Source organism: Parasteatoda tepidariorum, chromosome 1 (assembly GCF_982258835.1).
Source record: "Parasteatoda tepidariorum strain Cologne lab strain chromosome 1, Ptep-v5.0, whole genome shotgun sequence".
Classification (NCBI taxonomy): Eukaryota; Metazoa; Arthropoda; class Arachnida; order Araneae; family Theridiidae; genus Parasteatoda; species Parasteatoda tepidariorum.
The window spans coordinates 107,668,460-107,691,723 of NC_141755.1; the positions used below are offsets into that span (position 1 = coordinate 107,668,460).

Sequence of the window (23,264 nt, forward strand, 5' to 3'; positions counted from 1 at the left end):
ATGATACGTACAAAAGTCGACGAAAAGTATGTACTACAAATGTATTTCCTCAATTGTCTAAAAAAATACTTTATACATTTTGAGGTATTTTTCAGTATTTTTTATTTTATTTATTTAATTTTAATTATTTTTGAATTTTTTAGAAAACTAGAATTTTCTGAAGGTGTTTTATCTGAAGCCACTAGTAAAAATCTTGAACTGAAAGGTTATGTTTTTGATGCATTACCTGAAGATCTCCGAGCTCCCCGTCTTGTTCGAGTTGGTCTTGTACAACATGCAATTCTGGAACCTACTACTGCACCAATATCAAGACAAAGAGAAGCCATTCATAATCGTATTCGGGAGATTGTTGAAATAGCAGCACAGTGTGGAGTTAATATTATATGCTTCCAAGAAGCATGGAGTAAGAGAATGCTTTTTTCATATTTCAAGAATAGTTTACGATTAGTTTATAGTTTATTAGTTAGAAAGAATAGTTTTTTTATTATTGGGAACATTAACCTCAGAGCATTTTAATATAGAGTGGGAGAATTAAGGTTTTTTTTCAGGAATAATGAAGTGGTTTATTTTATGTGTTACTTAATAGAAAAGCAATTTAATAGAAAAGATGGATTCATTTCAGATTGATCTGGTAACTTGTACAAATTTTTAATGAGAACATGTTTTTCAACTTTTTTATGTCAATAAATACTCAATCTCCTTTCATTCTAATAACTTTGGGATATTCATTTGAACTTTTATTGTCTGTTATTGATTTTTCCTATATTTACCTTATATGCTTAAAAAACATATTGTAACACATTTTATATATTTCCCGATTTAATTAGTTTGTTGAAAAAAAGTCGAAAGAAAGTTTTTTATGTAAAAGACTAGTTTAAAGAAGTAGGGAATTTCAATTAACTTTTAGAGAAAAAAAAATCCCTTTTGTTCATCTAGGGGAATTCATTCTAAAAGCCCACAGTTGATACAGAAGAACGATATAGTTTGTGATGCCACACTAGGCATTGCATATTTGTTAGTTTTTAAAATTTTTTAAATTTTTTTTAAATCATTCTTTGGAGATCCATAAATTTATATAAAAAAAAATAGAAATAAATATTATACATTTTTTTCTTCTGTGTCCAGTTGGGACATATGTGATGCCACTATAGGCATTTCATATTTCCCAGGTTTCAAAATTTCGTATATTTTTTTAAATCATTCTTAATCGAATTTTAATTAAATTAAACCAATTATTTAATTTTTATACATTTTATAAAAAGCTAATATAAAATAATCTTATTCTTTTCTTATCAATCAATGTAACAGCTAACATTTATTTCAATACTAATGTAAGACTCATAATTTACTGTTGCAACTAAATCAAAAACAAAAATCTATTTTTAACTCTTTATTCTTTATTTCTTACCACAAAAATGTTTCAGTTACATGGTTATACTAATTCTAACAGTCTTTTTGGCGATTCGCTTTTGCCAAATTATTTTCAAATTTAATATTGATTATGAGGGGGTAGGCTTTATTTTTGGCTATGTTATCTTTTGATAAATCACCAGCCATGGATCTCTTCAAGTGATCCTAACTGTTCACTGGGAACAATTCATTCACTTTTAATTTTGAGTTATTAGTAGTTGAACCAGAGGCTTCGGCCTCCTGGTCCCAACCGTTAAATAGATATCTTTACAAAGTATTCTTGACGCGAAGAGAATAATTTTCTTGATCCCTTTGAGGGACTTCTTTTCTTTATTTTTATAATTTTAGAATGTGGCTATGTTCAATTTAAGTTTTACATTATAAATCAATTTTTTCTAAATGATTTTATTAATTTTTCTAGTATAAATATCCTTACATCGTATCCGAATTGAAATGTATCTGAAACGGCCATAATACTATAATTTTACTGGGAAACTACCTCCCACTAATCCCTATGAACTAAGAATTTGAACTAAACTGCTACTACATAGCTATTAATGTTTTGGGATTATATTTCTGGTGTCATAAAATCATTTTTGATGATACAAGTGTCATAAGCATGTTTGGTTTGAATTGTCAAACATTTGTTTAATGATCTAGGAAAAGAAGGCAAAGGTTAGTCACTGGGGAAAAAAGATTATGTCTAAAAACAGTATGAAACTGTCAAGCATGAAAACATACCAAACCTATGCATAATCTAGCATGCATATTTTTTTTACAAAAATCAAAATTAATAAACATTAAAAAATTTTATTGTTTAAAATATTAATATTTTGTGGATGTAGTAATTATCTGAATATTAATTATCTGAGTAGTAAACTAAGTGTGATACAATGTTTAATATTTTATAGCAATGCCCTTTTCCTTTTGCACTGGAGAAAGATATCCGTGGTGTGAATTTGCTGAAAATGCAGAAAGTGGTCCTACGACACTCCTATGTGCAGAGGTAATTTATAAAGGTTTTATTTCTATGAAAGAAATTAGTATTATATATTTTAAATGTTCAATACACATATTTGATTTTTAAGCAGTTTATCTTGTTTATTTATCTCTATTGAAAATAAGTTATTTTTCCTCTTCTTGTATATATAATTGATATAAAAAAATAAACATATAAGTAGTAAAAGTATTTTTTTTTTCATAATGACACTTTTGAAAATTCTTCCACTAATCAACCATCAATAATTAGGTGAATATCGAAGGATTTATGAAATTTCCATAAAGGCATACTGATAGGATGCTAATTAGAAAAAAATATATGAATAATTTATGAAGCAAACACAGTGACATATGAATAGTGTACTATCGCACTCTGCCCAAAGAATAATTTCCCCAGACTCCTACAAAGGAACGTCTTTTCCTCACAGCCAATTCGTGCTAACTCTCACATATCTTTATTCACTGCATCTACACTTGATCACTGCTCCAGCACAGCATGGAGGCATGACAAATAGTTTAATATAACACGACAGTATGACTAATGTGGTTTCACAATATACTTGTCATAGTTAACATATTTAACATCCCAAAATAAAAAACTATTTCAATATATTAATTGTGTTTCTTTATATTTTGTAGTTAGCTGCAAAACACAATATGGTTATTGTATCTAATATTCTTGAAAGAGATGAAACTTATGGAGATACTATATGGAATACTGCTGTTGTCATTTCAAGCTCTGGAGCATATTTAGGAAAATCTCACAAGTATCATATACCACGTGTTGGTGATTTTAATGAAGTAAGTGTTCAATTACTAAAAAAACATATTTTTCTTAATTATGTTTTAAAGAAAAATTGTAGATAGTTTGAGATTATCAGTTAAAAACACTTATAAAAAAAAGTTGTCTGTTGTTGTTTTATTATCACTGTGTTACAACAACAACAAAAAATGCTTCAATTTATGCATAGTTTCATGTTTAGCAAATATTTCTTATGAGCAGAGATTCGGTCATGTCCTACATGCTCCAATCAACTAGACTATTTCAGTCGCCTTCTGAAATCTCACAAGAATTGACTGTATAAATTACATTCTTAAACTTGACAATTCAAGTTATCTTGTTTCTTAATATAATTCTGGTCAGAAATATGTTATTTAAACATATTTTAAGGAAATTTTTTTTAAAAAACTTAAATTTAAAAGATATTTTTTTCAATATGAAATTTAGTCAAAAACTATTAAATGTACTATTATAAATTTATTCTGTGATTTGAAACAGTGTCTGGCATTTTATTAAATTCATACCTGAAGCATTTGATTCCTATAAGCGGATGGCCACTAATAGTATAACTAATTTGTATAAGAACAGAATAATATTATTTTTGCTCTACAGTATGAGCATAACTGTAAAATAGGATTCCGTTATTCATATTTGTGCAAATTTATAAAGCTTAACTTTCTTCTGGAAATTTCAAATAAGTCAGTAACTAAAATTTAATGTTAAAAGAGTTGAAGCTAATCCTAGTAAAAGTCAAAGAAAACCTTTTCTATTTATCTGTCAGAATAGGCATAAAATTGAAAGCTAGTCCCTATTTCGATTAGAAGAAAATTCCTCATATCCTGACATCAAACCCTTCTGCATTCTGACAAACCCAGAACCTCGTGTCTAGAGAGGTTAAAAATAATTTGACGTATAAGGGCTAGAGGAAAAGAACCTAGCGTTGTAATAAAACACCTGATAATGGACAATTTCTTAGAAAGCAGATGAAAGGGATTGTAGTGCACCTTTCGACTTGACAGCTTTATCTCACTTTTCAGCTTAACAGTTCTATCTCACTCTTTGTTTTGATGGTCCTGCAGTGGACTGATCGTAAAGACACGGTTCCCAGTAGAACACCAAAGTCAACCATCAATGGCTGCGGTCAGTAAGCGGGTGGGTGACAACTTTGAGCAGCCTGCTTAGGGACCGAGGGTGAAGGTATTGGTCCTCCTTAAACTGTTCTTCCATAAAGTGCTTGACTTTGGGCAGTTCGATGGGCTACCAAAGCAGGGGAGCTATCCCCTCTGCAGAGGATCAAAATTGCGATGGCATGTCTTCAGATCATTCTCAGGGATGTTCCCTGACCTTTGCCAATAGCCCATTGTGCAGCTCTTGTGTGACGTAAATAAAGTACCTGCCTTTGTTTTGATTTAGATTTCTTGCTGTCATGAGTCTGTTAACAAAAAAATTTGAATAATGCCGTAATTGATTTTGTATTTAAATATTTGATGATAAACAAATGGTTCCACTAACAAGTTTATAAGCTGACAAGGACTTTAATTTGCTAACTTAAAATTTAATCTTTCAAAAATCACAATGGCCAATTATCAATTTTCAAAAGCTCTAAAAAATCATTGAATATTATCCTCTTGAATTGTGAAATATTGAATTAATAAAAACTGAAAAATTAAAATAAAATAATTAAAATAAAATTATTTATGATTATTATTCAATGCCAAATTATTATTTATTAAAATGCCAGTTTCAGGTTTTGAAAATTCATTCTACTTAAAGAAAATTGACAACATTTGCATGAAATTAATTAATATTAATGAAACTAACTGAAATGAAATTAATTATATTTTGAAATGTTTTACATTTTTAGTATAATCAAGGTTAATTTTATATGCAATTTAATACCTACTTAAAATCTGTTAAAATTATTTTGTGCATACATCCCTCCTCTTAATGGTTACTGTAAACATTACCTATATCATATGTTATAGATTGTTTATTATTGTTTGAGCTAATTTTTGAGACTTAAACTTTCATTTTTTATGTCAAGAACTAATTTTTGATAATAAAATTTATGATAGTAAAATTCATGACAATTCAACATCTGCTCATATTATTACAAAAATGTAATATTTAAGGCATTTGACAGTTTTAGACATAACTTTTTGAATTAGAATTTTGGCCATGACAGTTTAAATCATGTTTAAGACATTGAAAACAATAATACGAATGAAATAAAATTAATTACCAACTCTATTATTTGTAATTACCTGCTAAGTGTATTTTTTAATTGCAGCAATTTTATGTTATATTTTCAATATATGCGTATTTTGTTTTAGTCTACTTATTACATGGAAAGTGACTTACGGCATCCTGTATTTCAAACTCGTTTTGGTGAGTATGGATAGTTTTCTTTTAAAATATATGATAATGAGTTCGCCAGTTTTTCTCTAAAGGAGAAAAACTGGCGAACAAGTGTCAAAAGTAGAGAGAAGTGGATTCGAATTCAAAGGAAGGCACTGGCCCACCCTGGGCTGTCTAGCCAGATATGATGATGAGTTTTTAATGTACACTTTTGTTTATTCCTCTATTCAACTAAATTTATCCCACCTCAGTCTAAAACGTGTCAACTGTGCTGTAAGCATAGGTTTGATCCCCAAAACACATTGATGACTCGATTACACTGCTTAGAATATAGATTTGTCTCCCTAGTCTGGTTTTACAATCCAGCATTACATTACATTAGTTGCAACCTCTCTTTTACTTTTAAACAATTTTTTTTAAATCTTGTTTTTTTTTGTCGTTTCTTATAGTTTTTGGAAAAGATTATTATTGCACACTTTTTCTTTATTTTCTTAATTTTATTTAACTCTATATATATGTGTGTAGTTAAGGGCTTATAATAATTTAAAGCTAATCTTAAATATGATAGTATGTTAATTTTTATATCTATTTAATACTCTAAAATTGAATAGCAAATTTTTTTAGAACCTTTTTACATTTTTATTAGTAATATTTCGCATTACTCATTTAATATATTTTAATTAGAATTGAAATGGGCAATCTTTATACAAAAATAGCGCTTATAGTAGTAAATATCTGTGGTTAACAAATGCCAGTCTTTGCTCGTATTTAAAAAAAAATTAAATTACGAGAAAAAAGCAATGTTTTGCTTTCACAATACCTAGATCTATTTTTATGTTACAGTGTGTTATAAACCTACATTATTGTAGAAATCAATGTTTCAGTTTGTAAAACTTGCTATTTATGAAAACAATAAATCGGAATAATAAATACTTAGATTAAATTAAAAACTCTTCCAAATTCTTAAACAGTTGTAAAATATTTCAAGTCTAATTTATAATGAATACATCCCAAGCCTGACATACTGACACAATATTTGTAAAATGAAATGCTTAATTTTTATTTTAAATTTTTTTATGATTGTTTTTTTATTTAAGCTAAGAAAAGAATTTTTAAAAAAAATTGAAGAGTAATTTCAAATTAAGAAAAATGCTTGTTTCTAAGGAAATAACAGTTATTTCTTAAATTGTACTGCATAAAATTAAAGTATTTAACAAGAAAAGCTTACACCATCTACATAATTGCAATAGATTTTTTTTTCTATTTCATCAGCATCAAAGTTTTTTTAATTCTGTTTTAGCTTTTTGTTTGTTTTTAATGTTAATAAATTTAAAAAGTATTTAACAGATTTTTTTTGTCTTTCAGTGATGGCAATTTTTTACACTCTATTTTACTTTATGAAAATTTAAACTTGTGTTTCTAACATAATAAAATTTCTAATTTTTTAAATGAATAATTGTATACTGTATTATTTGACAGCATGAATTTTTTAAGATTTAGAAATTTTTATGATAGCTAAATTTTTTAAATTGAAAATTCAAATAGCTTAGCTCGAGTATTTCATAAAAGCATAGAGTATAAAGAAGGAATCTTGAGTAAAAATGTATCTTTGATTTTAATTAAATCCCCAGAAAAAGTATGTTTGATATTTATACTTAATAAATTTTACTTCATATTTTCTCTCAGAAAAGGAAATTGTGAAAAAAAATGCACTATTTTCGATTTACAGAGTTTTAGACTTCAAATTATTAAAAAAAAAATTGAACAATCCAAACTTGTATTGAAATTTTTTCACGGATATCATTAAGAAATTCTGGGGAAATCGATGCACTTTCTTTTTCTTTTAAATAAAAATTTCTTTTTCTCTTAAAGAAAGTATCGTTTTCTCTTAAAGAAAGTATCGTTTTCTCTTAAAGAAAAATTTCTTATCACTCAAATGTTAGTAAATGCTACTATTACGAGGGTTGCTATTTATATTTCTGGCCTTGGCAACAGTAAGTGTTGCTAGGCGACCGCAGACGATTTTAATCGAATGTTTGATGTTTTTAAACATAAATTCAGCAGACGATTTACCATTATAGCTTCATTTGTGTTGTTGACAGTAAATTGAAAAGTTTTTCTCTTTCAAAAAATGGAATTGAATCGTGAACATTTTCTTGTCATTATTTTTCATAACTTTCGACGTGGATTGTCGAGACAAGAGTGCTTCGATGAACTTAATTCTTTATTCAGCGATAAAGCGCGATCCTACAGCACTGTAAAAAATTGGTATAACGAATTTAATCGTGGTCGATGTTCGATCCAGGACGAATCCCGTGCAGGTCGTCCAAAATCCGTTGTTGTGACAGAAAAGATCGATGCTGTGCGTGAACTGATAAAGCAAGATCGTCATGCGACATACCGTGAGATAGAGGCGTCTCTGGACATTAGTATGACTAGCATCAATAAAATATTGCATGAACATTTGAGCGTGAAAAAAATTTGTTCGCGTTGGATCCCTCTTAATCTGACAAACGCTCAAAAAAAGGCTCGTGTCGATTGGTGCAAGGAAATGTTGGAAAAATACGTTCAAGGTGCATCAAAGGCTGTGTATAACATCTACACAGGTGACGAATCATGGATCTATGCATATGAGCCGGAAACAAAACAGCAATCAACTGTATGGGCCTTCCAAGACGAGGCAAAACCAACAAAAGTTGTTCGAGGAAGAAGCACATCGAAACATATGATTGCCTGTTTCTTCGACATTAACGGTCATGTGGCAACAGTGGCGTTAGAGCAACGCAGGACGGTCAATTCTGAATAGTACACGACCATTTGTTTGCCAGAAGTCATCGGAGAAATTCGAAAAAAGCAGAAGAACAGGCGAATCATTCTTCATCATGACAATGCGAGCTCTCACACATCGACTCAAACAAAGGCATTTCTGACGGAGTGAAAGATCGAACTGATGGGTCATCCGCCGTACAGCCCTGATTTGGCACCCAATGACTTCCTCTTATTCCCACACATCAAAAATAAATTACGTGGACAACGATTTTCGATCCCCGAAGAAGCGGTTGATGCATTCAAAACGCATGTTTTGGAGTTACCTCAATCGGACTGGAAAAAGTGCTTTGAAAATTGGTTCAAACGCATGCAAAAGTGTATTGATCATCATGGAGAATATTTTGATAAACAATAAAACCTATTTCGATCCTACATATTTGTTTTTTCATTATTAGGCCAGAAATATAAATAGCAACCCTCGTATAAAGCACCAAATTGCTTCTTCCTTATCAGGGTTGCTATTAAACTTCTCATTCATTCTGATGCAATTTTCTCCACTAATATTTTGGTAACACTATTTCTTACTATATGTATACATTTATACTTATTTAATTCATCTTAAATAAGATTCTTTTAAGGTTTATTCTAAATCAAATTAAATGTATCACGCTTTTAACAAGAATACATTAAGTGGCAATAAGGTTAAAATAATTGTGATCCAAGGCATATTTATATTATTATTTTTCTCTTATCCACAGTTTGTTAACATGTTTAAATATAATGAAACTTTTTTTTTCAATTATCTCTTTTGTTAAAATCATGAATGATTTTGAACAAAAAGTATGCATAATATCTTTAATTGGTGTAATATATTAATAGTGAACCCATGTGGCCCATAGAGACATGATGTGCTGCTATTGCCAATAGCTATTTTGCTTGTGCAATCAATCGGGTTGGAACTGTAAGTAATTAGTTTTAATGTTCATATTTAATTTAATTTGTATTTATTTCTGTGATATTTATTATTCTACTTCCTTAATGTCAGTTGTTTAGTTACATTGTAATATCGTTATAATGGTTTTAATTAAAATAGGTTTTAATGTTGACATTTCATTTAATTAATATGTATCACTTTCACATTTGATTTATATTTTTGAATTATTTATTTTTCTGTTTTTTTTATTAGTTATTGTTAATCTACATTGCTATGTTATAAAAATGGTTTCCATAGTTTAAATTCATTTATATATATGTTAACTTTTAAATTAATTATTTATTCATTTATTTTCTTTTTTTTTGCCATTTCTTGATAAATTATTTGAGCTCCAATGAATATATAAATGCTCCCAGCATTAAATAAAATTTCCTTTAAAGATAAAGAGGCTAGAATACACCACAGGGAATTTTTTTTGTACTTATCATTTTCATTTTTCTTTAATAGAATTCAACAAAGTATCGTAACTGAAAATGAAAATTATGCCCTGTGCGATGATAACTGAAAATTGTTGTTTTGCTTGTATGGTGTTTCTACTAGAAATTTATTGCATCGAAATCGTTATTATTTATAATCGTTATTATAAATTTATTCAAAATCGTTAATAAGCAATAAGTATAAAAGTATAACCTCTTCGATTTTTTTGGAAAATTTTCTTGGTTGCGCACATTTTTATTTATTTATTACAATCGTATTGTGTTAATATGCTGGAATAGCCTGGTATTCTCTTGTGTAAAATCAATTTTAATGTTATTCGTGTTTTGATGGAGGCATATAAAATTGTGTTGATTTTGTAAATGGATTAAAGTTGTATTTTTTACCCCTCTCTTAAACCTTAAGTTCTTTAAAGTGCCACTTTAAGTTCAAATGTAAAGAGACTTTTCTTTGTTTTAGGAAACTTTTGAAAATGAATTTACTTCTGGTGATGGAAAACCAGGTAAAATCACATTTGATATAATAATATAATGAAGGTATTTGTTAAGTTCAAATTGTACAATGTTTTTAGTATTGCTAGATTTTTTTTAAATTGTGTAAACGATAAATATATGTTTCTGAAATTTTTCTCTTGTGTTGATTTTTAGTAAGATGCGTTAGAACTATCTTTTATATTTTCATTTTTATTTTTAAAAAAATAAACTTTTATCAATACTAAGTAAAAATACAGTGAAGTTTTATCATTACAAAAAAAAATAAAAGTTTGTTTTCCTCCTCATAATAATTATTAAAAATAAAAACCAAACTTCCCATGTTTTGTTGCAATTAAATAATTAAACATGCTAGTCGTCATCTTGAAAAAAGCTGTTGGATATGCATTTTAATTAGGTATATTTGATCATTTATGATAGTTTTTATCATTTAAAAAAATTGTCACTGTAGGAAAAACTTTGTTTAGTGTTTGATATTATCAAATCTTTTTGTGTATTTTGTTTTATTTTTAATATTATTAGTGTGTTATTTCATAAAAAAAAAATAGCGTCATTATATTTTATTTTTGTGCTCACAAGAATTTTGGACAATTTTATGGTAAATATGATTTATCAGTCTTAATATTTTTGTGTATAAGCGATTTTTTAGATAATGTGACATTCGGCAAACCATATTTTATGGAATATTATTTTAATTTTTAATAAATTAATCTGCACACTATCGACCAACATAAAATATATTTCGACATACTTTTTACATATATTCAATGAAGTAAATAAATATGTTAATTGAGACATAGAAAAGTGTTACCTTTAAGTATTTTCTTTTTTATTATTTCTTAAGATAATTTCTTTCAAAATAAAATTTGGCAGTGTTAAAATATTCAGCAATTAACCCTTCAGAATATAAGCATAAATATATCCTTTTTGATTTACATATTAAGATATTACATATAACAAAATTTTACAATCTATGCAATACTGATACAATACTGGAAAAATTGCACATTATATTACCGTTTGAAATTTTTTTTATCCTAGAAGGATTTATTCTATTTTATTTAATTTATTTATAAAGTGCATGATTATTTATCTTATTAAGTATGCAAATATTTCATGAAATTTCAAACTCTTTCTTTTATTAAGAATGATCATAATTTAATTTTTTTCTCTTCTATGATTGGTCCATTGTATCTTTTAAGGGACAAAAGTGACCTAAAAGTGAAAATTAACTTAAACAAGAACTAAAGTTAAGTCATTTTACCATTTAGTACAATTAATTTTTAAGATACATTATTAACATAATATTGAAATATGGGAGGGTTTTTATTTGCATAAGTTTAATCAATTGTTTCGAAATTAACTATTTTTAAATATCTGACTTGGACCTGTCATCTCAGTGCAACTATTTTGCATAAAACTAGACACTTCTTATTTGCAGCTTTGAAAGTTAAAAAAATCTCTTGTCAGATCTACTAATAAAATTTTATTAATGTTTATACTTTTTAATTTTTAAATAAGTTCTGAGTAACAGAGAATAAGGACTAAATTATTTAGTAGACTCCAATACTTCATAAGTTCTATATTTTATTGCTCATTTAGTTCATTTTCAATTCGTAATTTAGAGTCCATTTATTTTCAGTGTGAGAAAATTTAAATAATTTATTATTATGAATGTTTTTATCACTCTATTTTTGACAAGGTGTCGAATAATGTTTATAAAGGGTGGTCATACGGAACATTCTGTGTGTAATTTTTAACGTTTCAAATTTTCTTGCTTTTGCTCACGATAACTCCCGCACCACCATCTAAATAAATAAATGAATTTTAATAATTAAATTTTTAAGAACTTCATTTTTCCAACATTCAATATCTGTGGTATAAGAAGTTTCATTTCTAAAGTGTTCTTAAAATATTTATATTTCCATTTAATGTTATAAATTAGAACATGAAAACCATTTTAAGAATTTGAAATATATTTTTGAGTTCAAGAAATACTTTCACTTGGTTACCATCACATACAAAATTTAAAATTTACTCACCACCACCTATTGCTATAAATATTTCAAGATAAATTGAATCGAATAACAACAGTAATTTATGTAAACCAGGGATACAATAAAATTGCGCAAAAATTTTCTTTAAACCACGCAGAATTTCATACAATAACAACAAAAAGTGATAGAGAAATAGAGCGTTCGCCTTCAATGAGGTGAACCGGGGATCGATCCCGGCGATGGCTGGTCGATACGAATTCCGCATCCGGTTTGCACCGACTACAGTGCTGATGTGAAATATCCTCCGTGGTAGACGGACCATATGTTAGTCCCCTTGCCGTCAGGCTAACCGTGGGAGGTTCTCGTGGTCTTCTTCTCCATGTAACGCAAATGCGGGTTAGTTCCATCAAAAAGTCCCCCACGAAGGCAAATTTCTCTCAATACTTGATCCAGGAGTTCCCTTGTCTTCTGGATTGGGTTCAAAATTACAAAGCTACGGAGTTGAACATTAGTAGTCGTAAACCCAAAAATTGGATCGGCTGTACAACGATGGTTATAAAAAAGTTTAAGTAGTTATAAATAATGGTTTAAAAAATCTTCTTTAGAATAATATTTATATACATATTTTTTACTTCACAAAATGTAAGTGCTTATATTTCGAATTTCCCTTTTTGACTTACATGACTATGCATAATGTATCAAAACTTTTCTCATAGCATAAAAAAATGTAGCTGGTAAAATCTCCGTTATTTTATTTTGCCAATGTTGGCAGATATGATTGTGTTCAAAAGCTTTCGCAGGCTGCACATAAGCAGTCGGCGTGCCGAAGATTGTGCACCCCAATGGAAGAAAAAGCATCCAAATCTATTAACCTTTGCTAATATTTTTCAATTCATTCAAATGCTCACAAATAAATATTTTGATTGATAATAAAAAAGGATTTACCTGCCCTTTAAAAAATAAGTGCACATTTATTAAAGTTTAAAACTGATTGTCGCTAAAGCTTTTATTTTATTGTAAAGTTAAGTAAGTTCTCTTTAAAACAAAAGCTGTGACATCTCTGATATTTTTAGTTTGATTTTTTCAGATCAATTGTCGGCAGTTCCAGAGCTCTCTTCATTGAACTTGAGTCCATTGTTTAAATCTTCTATTCCTATTGAACTCACTGAATCTGAGACTGAGTTTGTTGTTAGATGCATTAAACACACATTCACTAACCACATTGAGTTGCAGGTAAGAAATCCGTTTTGCATTTGAATCAATCATTTTTCCTGGGACCATTCATTGCTTTCATTGATACAGAATAATACAAAAAAATCCTCATTGTTTTAAACAATTGCAAATATTCATTGTTCGCAATGATATTAAATCTGTACTTCATCAGTTACTGCAATACTACAAGCTTTATCAACTGATGCATAAACATCAAATGTGATGTTTGAGGCATTTTTGAGAAATTATTAGTTTTTAACTATTGGTATAATTTTTGACACCATGGCAGAATCGTGGCGGCATTGTCGCAGAACAATACCGAATTCTTGCAAGAAGATTTTTCCTTTGGGAAGTAAGATTTTTTTAGTTTTCTTTTCTGCAGAAATTTTGAAAGATTTTATCTTTCCTTCAGAATTATATTCAGAAGATGCCTTTCTCATGCATCTGAGTAAGGAAAAAATGCTTATGATTTTTCCATTTTCATTTGAGAACAATAAAAAATAATGAATAATGAAGTAAAAAATTCAGTTTTCTTTTCTGCTGAATTCTATTTTATATGCATTTATTGCTATTGATTTTCAAACAGTTTTTAAATATTATTTATTATTTTTAATATGATATTTTTAATATGATATTTTTTATTGCAACTACTGAATCTCAAAATGGAATGCCGTATTTAGTAGCCTCTTTTTAAAAAGTCCGATTTGCGTGATTTCGCTGTTGATTTTTTTTTTGTGGTAGTTTTAGCTATGGATATCACAATTTTCTATTTTTTTTAATGAGATGATATACAAATGCAAAAAAAGAAATAATTAGTGTGTTTCCATCTTGCAAAATGCGGGAATATTGCCCATAATATTATATTAAAATAATATTACATATTCAATTTGAAAAATTATTTTATTTTATCCCAAAAGTTTTTTTTTTGAAGTTGACGCTTCTGCAATTTAGTAGCATGAAATTAGTAGCATTTGTATTTATAATTAGAAACATGTGCACACTTTAAATTAGTAATATGTGTATTGGTCATTACTTAAAGTACACAGCAGAAAGATATTAGTATTGGAGAGGTATGTGGCAGAAAACCCTCAAAAAGTTCTGCCACAGGAATTTGTGAACGATAGATGTAAAACTCTGATAGTTTCAAAAACTGTCTCCGCCGGACCTTTTACTGTAATAAGAATATCATTTGTTATGAGACTGTAGTGTAACTATAGTTCGTTCACCAGGAGTTGAGACTTGGCTCCACCTCCTCGGACGCAGAGTTCATTTCAGCGCGGGGGAGTAAGAGGAAAAACATCTCCGTTGTTGAAATTGAGACAACCCTTAATTTGCGCCAAACACAGAGAGTGAATTCTTTTTTACTTACTTTGCTTTATCATCTGCTAATATACCTTTTGTTACACTAGCTAATTAAATATAGTTTAAATTTAAAAACTGTTGTTCTCCCAGCGAAATGTCTCATAAAGGACAAACTATTCACTCAAAAGAAAGAAATATCATAAAAAATAGTGTAAAATATCATCAAATTTATGAAATATTCATTGTTAAAAAAATGCACATAAAGTTTGCGAAATAAATATTTTTGTCAAACGATCGCCAAATAGCAACATTGTTCAGGATTGCTCACAACCTTCTCCCAAAAATAGCGAAATAGTATCGTCGCATACCACGTGATGAAGGCGGAGCTAAGTGCCAACTCCTGGTGAACGAGCTATATCACTACATAAACAAAATTCCAATTCACTAGTATATAAGACATGTTAACTCTATTTTATGTTGGGGTATCTTTCCATAAATGAAGGTTGACATTGTTAATAACTCCTCTCCCCACATTGATGACCTTCGGAAAAGAGGTGAACACGTCTTCATTGACAGAAACTACCACTTTGATCTAAACACGCCTACTTCGATGAATTGTCCACAGTGAACAGTTGACTTGTGACTGTGACATTATCCAGTTTCTAATGTGGTTGCTACCCAGTCTCTATCACGCACAGCATCGGCCTGTATACACTTGACTGCCGATGGCAGCACAGGAGCGACCACAACCGTGAACTTAATACAGCTCTCACTATCAGCACTTAAAAGTGCAGCAGCGGCTTCACACAAAACAGCAATGAATCAACTACGAATTCTATCATAACTATAATTCTGATGGGGAGTACTGTAGTGTATCTATCACTACCAAAACACAATTCCAATTCACTAGTTTATAAGACATGATAACTAGATTCTACGTTGGGGTACCTTTTCACAGATGAAGGTTGACATTGTCGATAACTACTATCCCCACATTGGTGACCCGAACGTGATCATCAAAACAAGACAATACATCGGGGGAAACGAAAGATGAGGGAAGATTGAAATGTTGTTCTACTGAAATAAAATAAGTGCCCTTATCTTGAAATTGTGATAAGGGAGGGAGATATGAAGTGTGGATTGGTTAAAATAAACATTTAAAATCAACGATTTAAATATTTTTTGAATTATTTATTTTAGAGAATCATTTATTATAATTATTATTTTGAGTTATTTATTAGATAATTACTTTTATTTTTTCTTTAAAAAATCACCGTTTTTTTCTGCCTTTTTATTTTTTATTCACTATATTCAATACGAAATAAAATTTATTTTATTAATTTAAGGTATTATCACGCATAGTAACTTACTATAATTATTCCTAGCATAGAAGTTCACAGTTTTCTTCCTTTTGTAATTCTGATATCATCTTTAATCTTCTGCATAAAAACTTGTGAGTAACTTTATAAGCTAAAAGTATTCAAAATTCGTTCTGCTTATCGTATGCATTGTTTATTTTAAGTCTTCCTTTTAATGATATTTGTTTTCTTGCCTAACAGCTCTAGTTATCAAAAAAAAATTTCAAGAGTAAGTTTGTAATGCCCAAATGTAAAAGCCCAAAGGAAGAGGGTGCATCAAAAAACTATGCATTGTGTTCTACATTTCAAAGCAGATCCTCGCAGAAAGTCGCGACTTCTGATGCAATTCGGTCTTTGCCATTCAACATCACGAAGTCAACGTAGTTTTCTTTTCAAGATAAAATATACATCTTCGTAGCTAGTTGCGAAGATCCTCGCATGTTATATTGCTAAATCACAATCCTCTTATATCTGCGGCTTAAATCAGCATTCAGATGCTTGCAAGAAACTACAGCAACTATATAACCATGGCGATGTATCCGTTAAATTGATAGTTTGCGATTTATGACCCAGTCCTAATTATCAGACGATCATTGCTTTTCTATTCGCTGATCCACAGAACGTTATTATTTTAAATCAATTGACATATTGTTTTAAATGAGGATCTGTTTTTCCTAAAAAATTCAAAGTTTCCTGATTTTATAGCTTATAAAATCTAGTAGAATCACCACAAAATATGCTTCTCTTTCATTTCAATTATAAAACGAAAAGAAGAAAAAATTCAAAATTATTTTTTCCGTTTAGTTTTCTCAGAAATATTCATATTAAAATATTGCATGTTATAATGATCTATTAATGAAATTTTTCTACAAAATATATTTTCCTGCATGTAGTAATAAAATAATTGAAAAGCTTAAGAAAAGCACTCTTGTTTCAGTTTGACTGTACGAACACCTTGTCAGATCAAGTGTTGGAGAACGTTTATGTTCAGGTTGACCCCAGTGAAGGTTTTGAAGTGGTCTGTTACTCTCCTTGCTCAAAATTACAGTACAGTGCTCCTGGTGCAGCATATGCCTGCATCAGCTTACCCAATGATACTTTAGTTGGTAAGTTTTATTTAATTCTCAATGTTTTTACTAGATCTGCATGCTATATATAATTTGTCATCGATAAGAACCCCCCCCCCCACCACGAAGTCTGAGGCCATCTGCTGCTATGGAAACAAGAATAGTGCATTTTAGGGAGGGTAGTTTCACTTCACTATAGAGTTAACACAATAGATCAGAGCCATCATCTGTCTTATACAGTGACCTCACAGCCCTACTTAAAATAGTTATACCTCGTTACCACAGTCACCGCCACATGGTCTTGGGCTATTCCACGGTAACTTACGTTACATTCACATAAACTTTATTGCATTGAGAACTTAAAAGCAAACAAATAATACGAATACACATATTAAAATAAAGTGATTTCTTAAAATTACAATCAAAACCAGAAGGAATCTAATTAAAATAATAATTATTTTTCAATTTAAACAGTGTAAAAGCCTAAAATTAGTGTGGTAACTTACGTTACCGAAAAAGGAATGGCATAAATTTGCAATATGCTTGAAGGCAAAATTCTGTTCTTATACAAAAGCTTCATGATTAAGATTATATGTATCATTTTTCTGACATGTTTAAATATTTCTTATGCCTAGATTTAAGATTTTATTTCAAAAGTTAAATTAAATATAATTTTTTAAGTGGGTAACTTACGTTACAGTAACTTACGTTACGAAATTCACTTTGTATCAAACTTTTATCAAATAATGTGCAAATGCAAATTAAGTTGTTTAAACAGTATAGTGCAAGGGAGAAAAAGTGTACATGAAGTTAATTCAGATACTTTTGATTCACACATAACTGCAAACTTATTAAGTCCTCTGTTATTAACTAGTACAGGGGGCTCAATTCTTTTCACCATGCTTTCGTTCTGGTAGAATATTTCATCCCTTTTTTCTGGCGTCCCGCAGTGGACTGATCGTTAAAAAACGGTTCCCAGCAGATCAGCGAAGTCAAGCATCACTGGCTACGGTCAGTGTGCGGGTGGGTGACCACTTGGATCAGTTTGCGTAGGGACCGAGGGTGTTGCGGTATTGGTCCTCGTTAAACTGTGCTACCGTAAAGTGCTCGACTTCGCGTGCAGGTCGTCGGGCTACCGAAGCGGGGGTGCCATCCCCTCCGCAGAGGATCAAAATTGTGATGGCATGTCTTCGGATCATCCTCCGGGATGTTTCCCAGACCATCGCCAATAGCCCATTGTGCAGCTCTAGTGCGACGTAAATTAACAACAACAACCCTTTTTTCTGGCCATTTACAATAGATTCCCACAGCAGCCATTACATTGACTTTAGATTCTTGCTCTGCAACAGACATTACCACACCAGGATATAACATGTCCTCCTATCTAACCATATATCAACCCTCAGCATTTATCTTGCATTCATCATTTTCTTTTTCAGCATCTTTCACTAAAAAAAACTCTTCTGGTATGCCTTCTTGTACTCTTAAATTGTGGATCTGTTTAATATTTTTAATCTGTGGAGATTTTGAGAATAGACTAGACACTCCACTCATCTGTTCTAGAGACTCGCACTCATCTGTTTTTTCTAAACATAAAATAAATTTCGAAAGAATTTCGAAAGATGGAACATTATAAATTTTGTTGAAGGCTTCCTTAGTCAATCCGAACTTTTCATGATTCTTACAAAGACAAACATTGCCTGGAAGTTTGCTACTAAGCAAGACATGCTTTGGACGGAGCTGAAAGAATTTAGTTTTTCCAGTTTTGCATTCTGGATTTTCTTCCATAAACATTTGGTGCATTTCTTGAACTGAATGATGAAGATGCCGTGCTTGTACTTTTTTTTTGCTACCATTAGCATCTCTAATTATAACTACATCCTTAACTCCCGGTGCCTGTTGAAAGATTTCGTTCGATTTTGAAAACGTATGAATGCCAACACCCAAATTAATAACTAAAAGCAAGAGTTTCATTAAAATTAATATCTTAAGGCAATGATAATTTATTTAAACTTTGGTATTGTAACTGGATACATCTTATTTAGTTTGTATGCCAATTTTCAAGAGCAATAAACTCATTTCACATTGGTAACTTACATTGCATACATGTCAGTAACTTACGTTACACATATTGAATGGGGCACAAAACAATAAATAAGTAATATTTGAAAAGAAAACTATTGCTGCTTATTTAGTGTTAGCCTCTGAGGAAGAAAAAAAATATTATTCTTACTTTTGTATCACTTGTCCTTTTTTACACATAAAAACTTTTTCTAGTTTTTGGTAACTTACGTTACATGCATTAATGTTTAGTTGAAATTTATATAATTAAGTGAATTTAACAACAAAAACTTATTTTAAAACTGCACAACAATTCTATTAAGTGTAATAAACAATATTTATTCTTTGGAACATTTTGAAATTAAAATAATGTTAACTTACTGATTTTCAAAATCTGACCATGTTCTTCACCCAAATCAGAACAAGCAAATGCCAATGTTCAATGGGCTACCAACACTAAAAAACTAAATTCTCAAAAAAAATCATTATAAATTATCAAACTTCAAACCTTTCTAATTCAGAAAACATCCAAAATGACAACATTATTCTTATTTGAATTTTCCAATGCTTTTCCCCTTTTTCATGGAATTGCCCTCTAGATGAATGACTCGGAGATTTCTTACTTTTGGCAAATTGTATGCAGTGGTGCTAAATATTACAATTTCATAGTCTATTACAGTCTAACGGTTGAGTTGTAAAAATTATGGTTTTTAAGAGTTTACGTAATGTTATTCTTAAACAAACTTAAAAACTTCGGGGAAAAAACTTATTCTTTAAAATAAGTTTTTTTCCCTTAACTACCAAAAACTAATCCTATCAAGTTCTAATTGAATAGTAATTTTTTTCTACTCTTTGAACAATTCTAAAAACAATTTTAAAAAAATAGAAAATTGATTTCATAGAAATAAAAACATAGCTGCCAACTCTACTGGATTTTGCCAGTTTCTCCTGGTCTACTGGTTTATTTAATATTCTAATGGTTTTTGTACATCTTTGAAAAATTTCCTAGAATTGAGCAAGTTTCCTGAAAAAAATCCCTATTTAAATAGAATTTTTGCACAGATTGTGGCTTACTAGAAAATTAAATAAGTATAACATAATTAAGTATATTAGGGATGAGGATTCTCTTTTTAAATTAATTGAAAAATTCTTTCAACTATCTTTGAATTAAATGCCTTTAAATATTCAAAATCATGTATAAACATAATACATAGTATTTAAAGTATATTTAATGTCAATCATAACTGTAAAATATTGCAGTTCTATTTTGATTACTATAAAAAAATCCCTTAAATTCCTTATGTGTAAAATATTTCGTACATTATGCAGCAATTATCTTGAAGTTTATATTTCGTAAAGTATACCGGGTTTTTTCCTATCAATGCTGACAGATTTGTAAAGAAAAGAAATCTCATCTTTCCAACAAGATAGTCCAAAATTTATCTTCTCTCCTATTAGAAAAGCAAAAAGACGTTAAAATAAATCTTAAATGTTGAGAGCAAAAATATTTTAATGGCTCAAATGATGATAAAAAAGGTAATAATGGCTAGTTCTAATTTAACCAAGAAAATAGAACATTGATTCTAAGAAATCAATTTAATTTTACAATGGAGCAAAGTTGCAGTAATTTTTAATTTAATACTCTTTAACTAAATGGATGCCACTCCATAGCGTCAAAATACGGGGAATTTAAAAATTATCTGAAATGACAGGAAAAAATGCAGATTTTTTTTTTCTTTACAAACTGGGAAAAGCAAGGAATTTTAGTTCTTATTTTCGTCTTTTAAAAAATGGTGCCCACTTAAAGCGTTATCTGTGAGTTATTTAAGTATGTTCAGCTGTTCCTTTTTTTGCTCTAAATTTTTCCCTCAATTAAAGTTAGTATAGTTAACCCAACACAGTAATTGTGTTTCCTCTTAATGTATTGCGTATAATATGCACAGGGAAAGCACAAGGAATTCGTTTTCCAGATTTGAGGAGCAACCCTGTGTTACCTTTTTTTTAATTTAATAGTAAATTTTTGCATAATTTCATATTATATATCTATATAAAATATGGTATGCACACCTCAAATTTGTATTAATTTGAATTCTGTGAAAGTTAAATGTTAAAAAAATTATTTAAAGCAATGAAAAAGCAAAATATTATATGCCATTCTGAGTTTGAGCCCTGTTAATAGGGAAAAGTAAAGTCTTTTTATGTTAAGAAAATGAGCAGTCACGTTTTCACCAATTTTTATTCATCAAAATTGAGAAGTTTATCCATTAATAATGGCATCACAAAGAAACACATTCCCTATTCATCATGAACTTCACATTGTGCATCCCTCACAATAGTACCTTCTTCTCAGCAAAGCAGATCCAAAAAGTCTATTTTATAACATTTCTGGTGGTCAGACTGAAGTATTATGGGACATACAAAACTAACCTGTCCTAACTCCAACATTTTCAAAATCGAAGTGTTTTTGTTGCTCCTAACCCACACTTAAGCGATCCATTATTGGCGAGTTATTGAGAAATGATTTTCTCTCTCTGAAATATTTGTCAGAAACTAGTTATTTTATTAGGATTATTTAAATTCATAAAATGTTTTTGAATTTTGTTGCTTTTATGCTCGTAAATTAAAAACTTTAAACAATTAAAAAAATAATTTTTATTACTGCACAGATCTTAATTATGAGTTTTGTTTGTTGAAAAGTGATTAAAAATATTTTAAAGGGTATTTTTCGCATTGTTCTATTCAACGTTTTCACAATTCATTCAACCACAATCTATTTCGGCATACTATCGGTCCATAGCTTATCGGTGAAAGCACCCATTATTTTACATGCTTGATAAAATACTGGGGAGTCCGCATATACAGCTCTGCTGCAGTTTGCATGATATTATCAATTTCAGGCACCATTCCCCCCCCCACCAATATTGAACCACAAAATTTCTTGATCGTTTTATAATGGCTAATATAATCGAGAAAAGAGTTATTTTTCGGAAACTTGTTATTTTAGCAGGATCATGTAAAGTCAAATTATTAGTCAAATTATTTTGCGTTTTGTTAATGTACATAGAGCTTAAAAATACTTTTTGCGTGCTTAAAGTACTTAAAAGGTGCTTATTTTTTGTTGAACGATTAGGCTACGCACCAGTTTTGCAGTCCATACTTCGTTTAAAAAATTTCGTTTTAAATAATAACTATTTTAGCTATTTCATTGTTTTCGTATAATATTAAAAACTGTTAATCAGCGTTGCCACTCCACAGGTAAAATACAGGGGATTTAAAAAATCAGCTGAAATAGCAGGAAAAGGCAGGAAATTTTGTATTTTTCCTTACAAACTGGGAATTTTATTTCCTTTTAAAAAATTCAGTCCTCTCAAAACTCAGTCTATGGGATATTTAAAGATGATAATTCAGCTATATTATATTATTTCTTTTTCTATAGCATTATCTGTTTTATGTTTAGTTGTTTCTTAATTCTCCAAGTTTTATAGCAACTAAAACTGGCATCTTTATCCTAATATAGTTCACAAGAACACAGTGAATGCGTATATCCTCTTAATATGTTGTGCATAATATGTGCAGGGGAAACATAGGGATTTTTTTTACAGATATGAGTGGCAACTCTGTTAATACTTTTTATCAGATAATTTTGCTTGCAAATGTTTTAAAGAAAAAGAAGAAAAAAAGCTTATATAAATTGAACAAAAATCCAATAAAATCCAATAAATGCAATTTTTTTGCTAAATTCAAACTTTATTAATATTTTTTTAAATTTATTTATTAATATTATAATTTATTAATTTAAATTTATTTATAATCTAAAAAACCTTTTGAAATAATAATAATTTCATATGAAATCTAATTGTTTCCCATGCATTTTGCAAAATAGATTGTTTTTATGATGAGGTTAAGTTAGATCATAAAATTGATCTGTATTTTGTTATACAATACATCATAGTTTTAGTAAAAATTTTAATTTCGTGCTGCATGAAATTTCTGGTTTTTGCAATATAATGAAAGCTTCTAAGTTTATTTT

At 29.4% G+C, this 23,264-nt stretch overlaps 2 protein-coding genes across 2 annotated transcripts in view; both read left to right on the plus strand.

The window, feature by feature from the left end:
* Positions 1-13,456, plus strand: LOC122273235 (beta-ureidopropionase-like). Its single transcript, XM_087157197.1, has 8 exons — positions 1-26; positions 144-403; positions 2,322-2,416; positions 3,049-3,210; positions 5,524-5,578; positions 9,197-9,278; positions 10,206-10,248; positions 13,322-13,456. Exons 1-6 carry the CDS (start codon positions 1-3, stop codon positions 9,214-9,216), a joined length of 618 nt encoding a protein of 205 aa, XP_087013323.1. The 3' UTR covers positions 9,217-9,278; positions 10,206-10,248; positions 13,322-13,456.
* The window catches only part of LOC147816686 (coatomer subunit gamma-2-like), a 21,008-nt gene continuing 9,295 nt past the window's right edge, over positions 11,552-23,264 (plus strand). The window contains exons 1-3 of the mRNA XM_087157199.1: positions 11,552-11,559; positions 13,284-13,467; positions 17,044-17,212. Of these exons, the coding sequence (XP_087013325.1) occupies positions 11,552-11,559; positions 13,284-13,467; positions 17,044-17,212 (361 nt within the window). The remainder of the gene's footprint in view (positions 11,560-13,283; positions 13,468-17,043; positions 17,213-23,264) is intronic.